The 15428-nt window shown below is 36.5% G+C and overlaps 1 protein-coding gene across 1 annotated transcript; it reads right to left on the reverse strand.

Moving 5' to 3' along the window:
• Window positions 1–4051: 4051 nt before the first annotated feature.
• LOC109032831 (L(3)mbt interactor in ovarian somatic cells) lies at window positions 4052–15289 on the reverse strand. Its single transcript, XM_019045134.2, has 6 exons — window positions 13724–15289; window positions 12231–12525; window positions 10634–10752; window positions 8844–8982; window positions 7130–7431; window positions 4052–5200 (listed from the first exon to the last, which is right to left on the reverse strand). Exons 1-6 carry the CDS (start codon window positions 14975–14977, stop codon window positions 5054–5056), a joined length of 2256 nt encoding a protein of 751 aa, XP_018900679.2. The 5' UTR covers window positions 14978–15289; the 3' UTR covers window positions 4052–5053.
• Window positions 15290–15428: the final 139 nt, after the last annotated feature.

A 15428-nucleotide genomic window follows, 5' to 3' on the forward strand; every position in this document is an offset into this window, starting at 1 on the left:
ATCGCCGTGTTGACCAATCAGAGCCACCGTTGATCGGCCGAAGTTGCATGAGCGGCTCGTTTAAATCTTAATGGGGTAACAATTTTTGGTATTTAGTCGTGTTTAGCTTTTATTTTCTCAATTATCAGACAATGTAATCTATGAACTAGGCAGTTTTCTGATGCGAAATTTGATCTTCTTTCTAAAAGGTTCTTATGAATTTTTGGACCAGATCAACCCCTGAAAAGATATTAGCATAAAAGGAGCATGTGCCAAGCGTTTTTCGTTAAGAACACATGTTAAATCGCGCTTGAGTTTCATCTACTAGCGTGACGTCCCAGAATCGTAGTTACAGCCTCTATTCTCATAGACAACGGTTTCGAATGAATTTTCCAAAGCTCTTTCTTCAATGTCTTAATGTTTATTTTTCAAGGATGGATGCATGGATGAGGACAGTGAGGATAGCCCACAAACAACTCCTCGCAGGCCATTTAATCATCATCGCTCACGGAAACTAGACAAGAAGAAAAGGCGCTAAACTAAGGAGACTGTATTTTGCTGTATAGCAGGAAATGGAAAGATAAAAGCCTCTCTTTGGAGAAAGACTGACATGAACTTGGCTCACAGGCTTTAGCTAGGTTAGAGCTGTGATAGGAATGTCACCGTATGTATTGCCTATTGTCACATCCTGCTTTTTATGGCTCATGTGAATACGTAAAATGTCCAGGAAACCAACTTTTGGTAAACCGCAAAATACTGTGGAGGCATTAGAATCGGAGTCTGGAAGAAAATCGAACAATTTGTATCTTAGTAGAAGGTTGTAGAGAAGACACACAACTGTTTCCTCTCTCAACTCTCACACAGAACTGAGTAATGTATAAAAAGGACGTTGGACATCGGACATTTTTGCATGGAACGTACAAATCTGCCCAAAAATAATTATTTTTGAATCCTTATAAAATCTTGGAATTATAGTAATACATAATGTCAGACTTCCAGTGATACAAACAAAAATTTTCTTTTTTCTCCGAGGCTCCAATGAAAGTTACTTGACAGCGGAAAAAGAAAAATAATGGACATTGGATGTTTTCCCACGAGTGGAGATTGGCCCCACAAAAAATTTATTCAGGTCTGCCTAGAATGCATGAAATTGATTTTAATTACTTAAAGTAGGATGAACCAAGAAATGAGGAAGAACCAGAAAATATTTGTGTATATTAGACAGCTGAATTATATTTGCAGATGTGATTGATTTGTCGCAGACTACAATCCCTAATGAACCAAGTTTTTTAGCTGAAGTAGTTCAAAATTTTGATGGTTTGAATCCACTCCTAATGTTGATTTTCTTCCAGCTCAAATTCTGGGGCTTTTTAATGGCAAAGAGGCAGTCAAAAGTCTGGTGTAACGCCCAATTAAGAATATGATGTGGAAGAAAGTTGGTTTCTAAGTTTTGAGTTTTCATTTCACATTTTTCCATTAATTTATCTCATGTTTTAAAAAGAAATTTTTAATGAACACTCAAGTTTGCTGACATCGGTTTTTTCATGAATCGCTGAGCTCAAATAGTTCATTTTTCAAGCTGCATTCTGTATCCAAGTGAAACCATGAAACAAGTCTCTTGACGATTTTGGTGACTCACTTCCATTTTTTTTTCCAAAGGAGAACAAACTATCTCTATCGCTTGAAATTTTCATAGAATACTGTTTGCATAAAAAAGGAAAAATCAGATTTTTCTAAAAAAATATTCTTATTTTTGCCCCACCCCAAAAATGGATTATGACAGGAAGTTTTCAAATTGAGGTACTGTTCATAATAATTTTTTTTTTTTTTTTTTTTTTTTTTTCAGTTTCTACCCAAATACTTATCATGATTGTCCAACGAATATTTTCCTTCCATCATTCTAGTCTAAGGGTCAGTTTTATCACCTCTGGCCAAATTTACATGATACGTAACTAGGGTCTAGCGTTTATCTTCATTTACCCTCTGGTTAAATTTGTAATGCCGTTTTAAACATAATGACAAAATGCTGCCAACTGTGGGTGCATTCTGCAAGGTGCCCTATCGTGTCCATCATCAGTTGTTCCCCACCATCTTCGTCAAGTTTCGTGACACATCGGGTCTTGTCATAACATTATGGCATTGGGCTATTCAATGGGGTATTCCTGACTTCAGGCATTTCGAAAGGGCAATTTTTCATTTGGGCCCCTCAGAAATCTGAGATGGCCCCTAAGAAAACAAATTGCAGGCTAGATGGCTGCTAAGACTTCATGCGGAGTTTCAAACACTGGATATTTTGTTATTTTTCCTTCTGCCAAGCGAAATTTGACAAGAAGTTCAGGGTAACAAGAGGTGATAGAATGCTACTTTCTTAGTTATCTCCTTGCAGCACAAAATCAGTAGTTTGATCACAGGTGATATAGTCGACCCTTAATATTCAAATATATAGGATGTCCACCACCAGTCACCTCTAATTTTTCATAAATGAGTGGTGCTATTAAAAGCCACAGAAATGCACTAGCTCAAACACATCAAAGAAGAACATGCCCCAACACCTCAACACTTATTATATCACTGAGTGCATAGGAGTGACACATGCCACTCGGCAAAATATTGTAGATCCAGCTCATAACTCTTATAATTCATAATTGAATCGTACATGTTGAAAACACGCCATCTCTTTCTCTCTGTAATACTTTCTTCAACATTTTTTGAAATCATGCGACTGGGCAAGTCTTTTTTCTCACAAGGGAAAATGATTCTGAGCTCCTAACGTGTCTCTTCTGGTGAAATATGAAACTAAGAAATAATCACTGTTTGACAAGATCGGTCAAAAAAGACGTTCGAGTAAAAAAATGAGATGGCGTGTTTTCATACTATATGATTCGATGTTGAAAGGGAACAAGTTCAATCCAAGTGATGTTTTCAAATCAGTATTATCTCTTTGACGTTATATTGGTGTTCATCTCTTTATAGAATACTCATCAGAAGAGTATTTTTTCTAAATTACTTTTTCTCGAAATAAGTATTTTCCTCTTATTTACTTACAAAAATTTCCATTCAATCTTTTTTTATGTAGTTTTAATATAACTGATCTCCATGTACAATACCCATTTTTAAATTATGTTTCTTCTTATGTAAACTTTGAACTTTCAGTATGTATTTTCCAATTTAAAAATACTCTTTTTTGTAATATTGTTCCTTTTTTTAAAGTTAAAATATGGCTGTCAATTTTTTAACTGAAATCAAATTAAACAGTAGAGATTTGTACTGTTATACGTATTATTTTCTTCATAATTTCACTATCAGAAAACTTTCAAAGAAAAATTAATTTAATTGTAGAGGGTAAGGATTCCTATAGGAAGAAAAGAGGGTGGTAGTAGTTTCCAATCTATTCAAGTATACTGTGATGTAGGTAAGTGCAATATAAAAGCATTATCCCTGCTAAATCAGAAATTCAGTGTATGTAGACTAGATCCTTGGACCATTCAAGGACATACGCTGTTCAAATGTAATTCAAAACAAGATATAATTTTGAACACCTTTGGAAGAAAGTTTTTTCCTACTGACTACACCATTTTTGGAAAAATCAAAAACGAAAATGTCTGAACCCATTAACTGCAAGAACCTGTCCATGTCCATTGATTGAAACGTGGGTATAGACATTTTGGTAATTTATCTCTTAAAAAATGGTGTGGTTTGTGAACAAAAAGCCATAATTAAAAAAGTCTTGTAAATTATATATTGTGCTGAGTTACAATCAAACAGCGGATGTTTCCATATGGTGCAACTGTCCGGTTTCATACAGTGAATTTCCGACCCGGCAGGAATATCGACTTTATATTGCACCTTTCCACAACAACACTGTGTACTTAAATGAATTGGAAACAGCTGCCATCCTCTTTTTTTCCTCCCTACATTCTTACATTCTGCAATTTCACCTAGCTCGCTTTCTCCAATGCTATTTTCCTGAAAATAAGAAATTTCATGAAATATTCATCTAGTGGTCGCTAGTAAGAGACCTGTTTTATAAACAAGAGAGGGAAATAGTTATCAGAATGAAAAGCCGTTTACGCAGTTAATTCCATCATTTCTTTATTGAAAAAGAAAAAGATTTTTAAAATACAATAATTATTTACAAAAAAATAGCTGGCACATGTAAACATTTCGATAACCATCCAACGTACAAACAAAATTCAACAAAACGTTAGAGGTATGGAGTGATTACAAAAAAAGGGGGGCAAACCCAAGAGGAAAATAGAAAAATCAGATTAATTTTTAAACTTGCAAGAGGAACTGAGAGTAAACCGAATAATTCTATCTTCCAAATTTTCTCGATCCTTCTTATTAAGTATATCTACGGAAAAAACTGCCAACTTTACCATATGAAAAATTCAGAGTTGGAACCACAGAGAAAATAAGCTGTTTCCAGAAAAATGACACATATTGCAAAACTTCACACAAATTATTCAAGTATTTAAACCTAAATCAGTGATAGCCAAAATATTTTCGCATGATTTCTTTTCCCCCCATTTCCTAAGTGATTTTACTTTTGAGTGAGTCTGGCAACTGCATTGCAAGAGCAGGGTGTCTACCAAAAATCAGTACTTTTACAGTACTTTTTCAGTACATTCCCAAAAATTCAGGACCTCTTCAACATTTCAGTACTTTTTCAGTACCTTCATTTGATGGAATTCGAAAAATTTCAAAAATTTGAATTTCTCGCTTAAATTGCGATCAAATTAACAAAAATTCCAGACCTCCTTGCAGAATTTCCTCACTTTTTCAGTACTTCCGGACCACCCTTAAAAAATCAGTACTATTTCCGGAAATTCCGAACTTGTAGACACCCTGAAGAGAGGGAAAATATGTGGTTTTGAAACCAGGGATGAAAAACTTTAGCTCTCCCTTGTTTACTTCACTAAAAGGGAAGCAGGGGTGTTAAATTGTTTAAACTTCAGTGCTTACAACTCAAAAGTATGCATATTTTTACCTGAAAATATTATTCAAAAGACAGTTTTCTTTCTTCGATGATACTTCCAGGATTTGGTGTCAATGCACAAACCATGTACTAAATTCACAGCCACAAAAGTTGAGGAGCAGTTCTTCTTATTTGGAGTCTTCTGACATGACCATAAACTTTTAGAGCCGGTCCAAGCTTTAAATTAAAATCGTGTAATATGTTGTGTCGCTTCATCAAGAGCAATGACAATCCATCAATTTCCTGCAAGAAAATAATAAAACAAGAAGTGAATAGGGGCAAAGCTACGTATCGATGGCCAAAGTGCAAAACCACGTACCTCCATTGTGGTGTTTTAAAATTTCCGCTTATATTTAATTTTTTGACAAGAAACAAGGCGACTTCATAGCTTAGGTAAAGTTTTCAAAAAATTACTTCAACTAGTTCTTCAAAAAAAAAAAAAAAAAAAAAATATTAAAGTTAGATAGGACGTTTGCACGTGCAAACGGAGATAGGGCTTAGCACTTTGGCCATCAGTATGCTTTAAAATTTATCTTTTTACAATTCACTTCAAATTATTCAATTATCTTTATAGGAAAGGTTAGTAGCTTTAACAAAAGAACTGTTCTTGCAAATTATAGTAAGATCCGTCCAGTTGTCAAGTTTCTACGTTTAATGTTGGTGAGGGTAGAACTTGTTTAAGATGCACTGGTAGTTCTTTACTTTTGACCTTCGTATGCAGTCAATCGATGTGCATTAAGCGATAGAGAATTTGTAGGTGTCTGAAATTTTGTAAATTTCATCTTTAAAATGATACTCCTGGGAAAACTGAGCATGCGAATATCGTCGGTTTCTAAATTGGACAATTATTGGAGAAAATATGACCAAATAACCTAATCTGCTAAAATCCATGTGTTTAAATGGGAAACGCCGCCAGATGACATCATAAGGCGGCACATTTTCTCACTTTTAAATCTATTTTTCTCCAATTTCTCATGTCAGATAAAAATTACGAAAAATTCTGTGAACTCAGCTCATTGGGCACTCTCAGATGAAGCAATAAAATTTTTGTGTGCAAATTCTCCATTGCATTTATACACAGTGGCAGTGTTGCTTTTGATCATAATCAGACAGCATAATAAGATGGGCAGGAGACAACTGTGAACTTATTTGACTGCCACCTTTTGGAGTACATGGTGAGTGCTATGAATTACTGTTGAAATACATGCCTCGTTTCTTCTACCTTGGTTCTATCAGTGAAGCGCAATACAAATGAGTACATTAGTGATAATACAATAGTAGAAAAGTATTTCACTGATTCGGAACCTTGATAGATAAAATAGATAAAGAAAATCTAACATGCATTACAAAGCAACTATTCTCAGCTCTGTGATCTCTGTAGGGATTTATAAATGGTTTTGAGGGACTCTTGGTAGTTGGATTTTCTGGATTCATCTTCCCACTGCGCCACTCTCAAATTTCGCATCGCATCATTGGATTGTGAGCTGCTGCACTTGTTGCATATCGACAGTAAGTGACTTAAGAATGGTTACACTTCTTATCTGAAGTATCAGGGTACATATTCCTTTAAAATAATGTAGGATTCATTCATCACAGGATCATCCTCTCAGTGTGTATTAAAAGCTGCCTACCTATAAAAATGGTGCATTGTTGATGGAGTTTCACTTATTAAGACAGAATAATTTGAATGATAGAGAATGAAAGTTGATCGGCAGGCATGGGTCGATTACAATATTTCAGTAAAAATGCAATCAATCTGCGAAGTAATGAAGATGAATTCTAAAATATTCTGCGGGCACGATAAACTCTGATACCTTTTAAATGAGGTTCAACATTCCTGAAGTCGCATACTTGTGATATGCAATAGATGCATCAACTCATGTTGCACTGTATCATTTAGACCTAGGAGGAGGTGGGTGAAAGAAAATTCATTTTTTCTAGATCAATAACGCTTAAGAAAACTGAAAGTGATGATTGCATGATGATGAGTATGAATCTTAGGTAAGTGCATCCTACACCAAGTGTTTTACAAAATAAGGAAAGTATCAAGAAAATTCATTAAAGTAAGTATTTTGAAAAAATAACATCAGATTCCTACTTCAATTAGTTGAAATCTATAAACACATTTGGTAGATTTAGATCCAGCAAAAAGAAAAAATTAGAGAAACAAACCTGGTGTTTAAATATTTCTGCGATTGACTGTTGGAAATATTTAGTGAAGTATTTGTAGACGTCCTCGCAAGACCATTTGCTGGCATCGGGAATAGATTCATCAATAGGATGTCCTTCAAAAGGATCGTTGAAACAACTTTCGATATTAACCGATTCTTTATGATCCACTGACTCAGTGTCTGTGTCAGCTCGAGAGCAATTAAGAGACGGCGGTAATGAAGCTGGTTCAATTTTTGCTGATAGAATCTCTTCTGCACATTCTGTACGTTCTGCACGTGCTTTCATTGCTTCGTCCACCAACGCTGAGGAATTAAGAAAAAATAATATCAATTTAGATTGAAGCACAGTTTAAACAAGACTACAACGGCTTTATTAAGGGCTGTTCATCGTTTACATCACACTGATGGAGTTATAGGAGCCCCCCTCCCCCTCCTGGCTGCAAAAACTTCCTGTTCGTGCAAATGACCAGGCCACGTAAAATACGGGAAGATCTGTGAATCCAGGGTATAAAAGAGAGGGCTGTAAGAATGTTTCACTTTTAGCATTAAGCTAGGTTATGTTTAGTTTGTCTACTTAAGACATGGTATCTTAGAGTTCTTGACTATGTAGATTCCCTGATTTTTGCCTGATTTTCAGGTGCTCATTCCCTGATGAGACCAAAGTTTTTTCCCACTTCCCCAGGATTTCTTTAGAGAGTCTACATAATTCTCCGGAGTTCGAGATATAAATATCGATTTTTTTATTTTTAATCTTTTTGCTGATTCCTTGGCACACAGTAGAATTTTTAATTCCAAAGGCGTTTTTGATGTTTATGTTATCTAGTCAATGAAAGCTTCTCAATTATTTTGACGATTTGAAGATTCGTGAGGTTAATAATGGCGCCTCAGGCACGATAACAAACTTTAAAATGATCTCCAAGCAGTAGAAGAAGAGCTTCTCGATTTTTGGAATAGATTCCCTAATATTCCCTGGAATTTGTCATTCACCAATGCATCCCCGAATTCCTGGTCTTTTTCGATCCTGGACGCCAAGACTTAAAAACTCTTGACAAATTCATATGCTGGAACCTTGAAATATAATTACTTACACATAATGGACTTGGTAACCACTATTTGCTGGATGATCTATTTTTAACATTCCCATTTCCAAAAATATGCTGCCCTTTTGGTCCAGTTTTAGGCTCTCACAGAAGGAGCTGTCAACTTTAGAATTAAAGTTCCTTTTGAATGTTGTTCTTGATCAATTGGCACATTAATGAAATAGTCATTTCACAAAATTATTGTCATAAGACATTTTTGGAGAAGTTTTGATTTTTTGGCAAGTGGGTGGATGGACAGGGCATAGACAAGGCAGTAGCACCCTGGAGCACGCAATGCTGTTGAGAGTCAGAAAGTGAGATGAGCATTTAGCGACTCACAGTTGTATGCTCGAAGCTACTGCTTATGGTACTCAACTCTACGCACACAAAATTATGAGTACTTGGAAAACTATACATTACATCTTTTTGGCCATGTGAGAACTTTAATTCCGCATGATACTCTGGACAACACGTGGAGATCTATTGCCGATTTGACTGGGGGTCACTCCCTGCAGGGAATTATCTTTTCTTTTCCTCTACCATAAAGGATTTTCTGCTGAAGTACTTAAAGTTTCAGATTTGTGTATTTAAGGATAATTGAGACGATCTCTTCACATAGATTTACACATGACTCACCGATTTGTGAAGCAAGAAAACAGCCACGACAAATCCATTTATCATTTTCCTTTGAGATTTTAGTTTTACAGCTGGAAATTGTATCGTGGCAGACTGCATGATATGCTTCATCACAGGCATAACAAATGAGGAGCTTATCCTAGAGAGAGAAAAATAAGAATTTAATCAAGCAGAAAGTAAAATTTTGCATCATATGTGCACACATACGTTCACAAAAAACCAATATTAATAACTTCAACAACTCTGAAACATTGAAAACAGAATTTATGAAGGAATACAAGCCAAATGAAACAAAAAAAAATTGCAAAAATGGACTTGGCAATAATGAGTCTGATCAACTTTTAGCTTTAATTAATTTTTGTTTTCTTTTTCACTTTTTCAAGGTGAGGAGGATTTAAATTGGTGCTGAAACAAACTTAAATTTGATGTCCTCTGTTCTTAACTTGGAACCGTTTTTGTTCAGGGTCACTATGAGGTTGGGTCATTAAAAAAATTTCTTTTATGCTCCATGATTAGCCAGAAAGCTGTTATTATTCATAATGTTGGTGATAGAAAGTGACACATCAATTCCTGTGTAATTTCTGTGAATGATTTAAACACACATGGATGATTTTCCCTTATGGATCCAGTTAGCCCTCAGGGTGGTAAATGATTGCTGACTCAAATTCTATTTTAATAACTTAGTGTGTTGTATGGTAATGCCAAGCAGAATAAAACAAAAGGAGCAAGAAAGTGAAACTGCAGCGATTCATGGAGTTGAAAGCTTCATTTTTCCCTCTTAACTTATATCCATTTTTGAGACAATTATCTCTGAAGTATATTGAACTCAGATAACTTTGCCCTGGCTAGAAATCACACTTGTTGACTACAGTGCTATTGTTACAACTGTTATACCAAGAAGGGCACTGATATCTGGGCACATTGAAACAAAAGAAGCTTACCTACATGAGGAATTTTGAAAAAATATATAGTGATAGCTAAATTCTGAAAATGTGAGATTCAACTCCTCTGTTCGAAAATCTACGCTCCTTTTTTATTTTCTCTTAAGGAAAACTGGCAAAGATTGGGGTTTAAAATTTTTATCGAATTAATGTTACTAGCTAAAGAAAAATAAAAAAAATCCCATGAAATGATAATGAATTGTATTTATTTTAAAGATTAAATACTAGAGGAAATTTGCACCTTTGCATTTTGAGATACGCGTTTAGCCATTGATAATCAGTAGTTGAGGGCTATCTGCACATGTCAGATGGAGACAAGTACAGGATTAGTAAATGAGTTTTAGAGTACAAGGAGCATGCAGAATCCACTCTAGACTCCATTAAAAACTCTGCTGGTCGGGACGCTTCAAGTCTCCTGCTGGTTATTTTCTTCTGTATAATGCAATTCTGCTTGAAACTGCATTGCACCGAACAAGTGGATCACAATAAAAAAATAGGACTAATCTTTTATCTCTCCAAGTCATTTACTTTTACGGTTTAGTCCCCCATATATGACGTAGCTGGAGAATAAAGTTTAATATGTACCAACTTTAATCCTGAAGTCCGATCTAACTCTTTAACAGATGTGCCCTTTTTTTGAAACTCCTAATATACAGAAACTTTCCTTGCTCATTATAATGTACCTGCACAAGGGAGCGTTATTATTTTTGGTCAATCCTGGATTGCTATTGAATGGTAGCAGCACAGTCCTTACAAACTGAGAGTAAATACTTGTCAACTTATCTAGCGCAAGCTCTAACAATAGAGACAGAGAATATTAGGAAAATCATTGAATAGAATTTTAGTTACCACTTCTGCTGAGTCTTCGCAAACTGAGCATGTTTTGCAGTTTGAGCATTGCCAATGGGATGTGTTCACTTTCCAAAAGGACCCGGGTGATTTTGTTTCTTCAAAACATTTTAGATGAACTAAAACATACAATAAGAAGATGTAGGCACAGGTCAAGAATGAAAGCATCTAACTCGTTTAGAATGGTCAACAAGAAACCAAAAGTAGCCAGTAAAACAAGAGTTGAAATATTTACAATCATTCATAAAAATATTCAACTCATTGGTTTCCCTAATGAGTTTATCTCATTGAGATCTAATTAACAACACATCCAACATTTTTCAATGACCCTTAATGAGCATACAGGGTGTCCTGGATTGAAATGAGGACACTTCAGATCTTCAAATTTGTTGCCGTTTAACTCTTTCCTTCTTAGGACTGTTTCAAGGAGGATAAGAGATCTTTGAGTTTTGAAGGAAAAAAATTGAATTCTTTTAATCACAGTGACCAAGAAACAATCCCTAGAGTATCTACATTTTAATTAGAGACAACCGGTATTCCTCAGAGCTCAGTCCTTCCCTCATGTTCAGGGACTGGTAGGGGCTACCTGGCCGCAAGTATCTAGCCTGGATATGGGATCCCGGCTACTAAACTATGCTCGAGGCTCCTGGATCTTGGGGCATGCGCATAGTATGCTATGCTGGTTGGTCGAAGGCTTTACTCCTCAGCATATCATTTTCAGCATACAGATCCAGAGATACTCAGGTCGTCAGCTAGACGGAGGCCCGACAGATCTCAGAATTAGCATAGTAGCTGGATCATGGAGCAGCCCTGGTGAGCTGGAAACATCAAAATTCAGCTTGAAGATCACCCTGGAAATCCTGTGCAGCAGCCAATAGAGACAATGCCTTTAATGTGAGCGCTTCAATGGAAGTTCCTCAAACTGTGGCAGCCAATCTCGGTGCACTCAGTAGCCGGCTAGTAGCGGATATATAGTGGATATTAGCATTTCGGCATATCAATGTAGCAATCCACCCTCGTATGCTGGGATCCTTTGAAGCCAGAGATTCTAGTAAACCTGGAAACCTGGCTATCAACATATGCTAACATATCCGGCTACTTGGGCATCCAGCATCCCTACAAATGCGGCATCTGGACATATGCCGAGGGTCAACCTCCCGATCAGTCTCTGCTCATGTTTCATCTAATAATTTTAATAATTAGCAATTTTTCTAACATATTTTCATGGTCGAACCAAGGCTTTTGTAGAACTACCTAAGAGTGTACGTTCAGGAATGCCCTTCATCTATGCAAGCTTTAGACGTCTTTCCCACTGCATGTTATTGTAGTCTATTTTACTGTGCTGAACGGCAGGGGACTAGGTAAGATTCCTTTTTGCATAGGTTAAAACCTCAAGAGTACGAGAAATTTTTGACAATGTATTCCTAGTCTCAAGCAAAAGTAGGAAGACCACAAAAAAGAGTTTTCAAAATGAAAAGCTGGATTGGATACTTGTATAAATAGCAGGTTATTTACAAAATCCCTGATGATTTTATGTGAAGAGCAAAATAAAGGAGGGTCAAAACTCCACAATGAAAATAAAACAAAATTAGCAAACCTTTTGTTATACAGTCGGTGCAAGAGATGAATGAATCTAGAGAGCCGTTAACCTCCTTTTCGGTACAATCACAAATACTGCAAACTGGTTGGAAAATTGATGTGGAATGGTTGACATCCGATTTCTTCACTTTTTCAATTGAATCGCAGGAATTTTTCCGTGGTTGTTTATTGGGAGAGTTGTTTTTGCTTCCAGGAGGTGAGCTTTTTACAGCTGAAGGAGGTTTACCCTTTTTACATCGTTTCACTTTGGGTAGGTTGTTATCCGATGGATCAAAAACGACTTTTTTTGAACGCTGAGAAAAGACAAAAAATCATAACAAGAATGAGGGGCTCAGTAAATTAAAATTCAATTAATGAACCAATTTCAAAATCACTCAGAGATTCAGAGATCAATAATGAGAGTCATCTTATGAGTCAGGTAAGTAATGACCTCTTAAACTGTTTTTAAGATGCCTTCCCAGCACTGGCGCCCCTAAAATACAATATTGAATTTTCTTTTTTTTTAGTATACTATTCTCTGCATCTCGGACATGGTATTGCCAACTATCACCTTTCCTTAATTTAGTTATTTTTTCCCCCGCCGTTTAAAAATGTTTTTGTTGCTGGGTTACCCCTTCCCCCATCCCTCCGAGTACTTATGTTGTCCTCAGTGCTCAAGTTTTGTTTTTGTTACTATGTTTTCTTTTAAATGAATAACTTCTAATTCTAAATTAAGTGTGCTGCCGCACTAAGGAAGAACGCTGTATAAACATTCGAGAGTCGCCAAATTTCCTTCAATAAAATTTTCATTTTGGAGGAAAGTTAGGAGTATTTTTCCTTGAAATTTTCAGAATCTATAGGTAAAATTGCAAATTAAATTATCTGAAAAATCGGAATTAAAAATATTCATAAGTTTACCAGAAAATTCGTGTTTTATCAAAGGAAATTTTGCAACGCCTGCAGGCCCATATGGCGTTTTTTCTTAGCACGGCAGTGTACTCTTATTGCAAGTTGTTAGGTGTATTTTCATGATGACTGCAAGATGTCTGTGCACACCCTCAACTTTGATCATACTTAGTTGGCTGGGATGGGGATTACTGAGTTCGTCAAAAGATTTCAAATTTATCAGCATCATTCGATCATAAATTAAAGGAACATTAGTTTGGCCAAAGCCCTGTGAATTGCAAGTGGTATATTCTTTTAAAATACACAACTTGTAATGTACAGCACTTTGAACACACCAGAAGTCACTGGGAAAGGCGAGTTGCTTGTGCTGACTTACACAGATACCAACCACTGCAGGACTGGAACTAGGACCTGCAGGCTGATGGTTGAAACTACATCAGCACGACATGACAAGACAATCATCAAGACATCTTTGACGCGCAATATGTTGCATTTTAATATCTTATTAGGCTGCTTTAAACTTTCAATAATCCGCCTGCTGTGAGGATGCCAAAGCAAACTTGCCATGTGTTTCAACAGATAATTTAAATAAACAAAATAAATTACCTTTCGCCTCCCATTTAGGTTCAAGTCCACAAGATCCACTCTCTTAGATGTGGAGACTTCCTCCTTTGCTTCTGTTTCTTCTGTCTTCGGACAAGTGAGATCATCTTCCACATTCTCTTCTTCATCTTCAACCAAGTTAACAGGAGTTGGGATACTTGGAGGCTCTGCCTTGAAGCGTGGTAAAGGTGGTAATGAAGCTTCGTCATCAAACACCATCTCACTTGGTGTTTCAGCCTCATGTTCTTTTGATTTGGTTCCTTTCGATACTTTGTTCGCTGTTTCATTTCCTAACAAGTTTTCATTGGCTGAAACGGGGCCATCATTTTTCTGTTTCTCTACACTTGGAGCTGCCAGAAGAGGCTCTTGTTTTTTCTTATGCTTGTCTTTGACTGTGACACCATCATTTTTCTGTTCCTCTGTACTTGTTGCTGCCAGAACAGGCTCTTGTTTTTTCTTATGCTTGTCTTTCACTGTGGCACCATCATTTTTTTGTTCCTCTACACTTGTTGCTGCCAGAACAGGCTCCTGTTTTTTCTTATGCTTTTCTTTGACTGTGGCACCATCACCTTCATGTTTTATCTCGGCTTTTTGCTTTCTCTTTCTCCGTTTTCTAACAAGAAGGCTTTCTCGGATGTTCTTGACCATATCATTCATGTCCGGATTAGATGAACTACAGTCGCCAAGTGAAAGATCACTAGAAGATGACGCATCCATTGAAGTGAGAAGTTCCTGTGAGAGACCAGCTCCTTCTGCAGGAGCATTGTGTTTACCGACAGCATCCATATCACCAACAAAATAATTACCATTAGGTAGTTTCACTAAACTACCACCCTCTATCTCATTTTCTAGAATGTAATTGAAGTAAGACTTGGTAAAGCGTTTATCTTTACGGGCAACGTACTTGCCCAGGACATCGTAGGGTACCCCCCCATCGAGGTAAGCGGGTTCTAGTAAAATTAATTCAGCCACAGTCCTGCAGACAAGAACGGTAACATACTCATGCTCCTGCTTACTTTTGTAATCAGCTATCTGAGACCATTTGGCAGCATTGCGGTAACTAGTACATCCCTTGTAATCAACCTTTACAACGATTTCATCTTCGACTAGTTTTTCAAGAACAGCGGCAGTGTCTTTGCAACTTGCTGAGTATCGGCGGAAAACATAATTGGTAATCCGGTTCAAATCTGGTCGCGATTTTCGACGACGGAGCTGGTCAATTGCTTCTAAAATATACTCTTGTCGCACTTGAGGCATGGTCGTTCCAAATGATAAATTGACAACAAAATCACAAATCAACAGCGAAAAAACGCCCGTAAAGGAAAGTTGGGCAATACTGGTGCCGAGTAAAATCCAATTTCTTTCAAATTCACTCACGTATTATTATTTCAATAGACACAAATAACTGCAGGGTACTTAATCAATTGAGATTTTATACACAATTACACACAAGAAAAAGTTCAAAAACCTAAAAAAGACAAAATTTGTAGCAACCTTCCGTCATTCGCACGCAGCGGCATGGTTCAAAACTTGACAGTGCTGCCAGTTTGAACTTTTTTTGCTGAAAGAAGGTTTACCCAATCTAACATACTACGTTTTTTAATTGACAAAGTGGCAATGTTTTTTTAACAAGAATGTTAAATAAAGATGGGTAACATTTTGTCAATGGCCATTTGCCTACGTCAGAGAAATTTTTATTTTGCGGTCT

This window comes from Bemisia tabaci, chromosome 2 (assembly GCF_918797505.1).
Source record: "Bemisia tabaci chromosome 2, PGI_BMITA_v3".
Lineage (NCBI taxonomy): Eukaryota > Metazoa > Arthropoda > Insecta > Hemiptera > Aleyrodidae > Bemisia > Bemisia tabaci.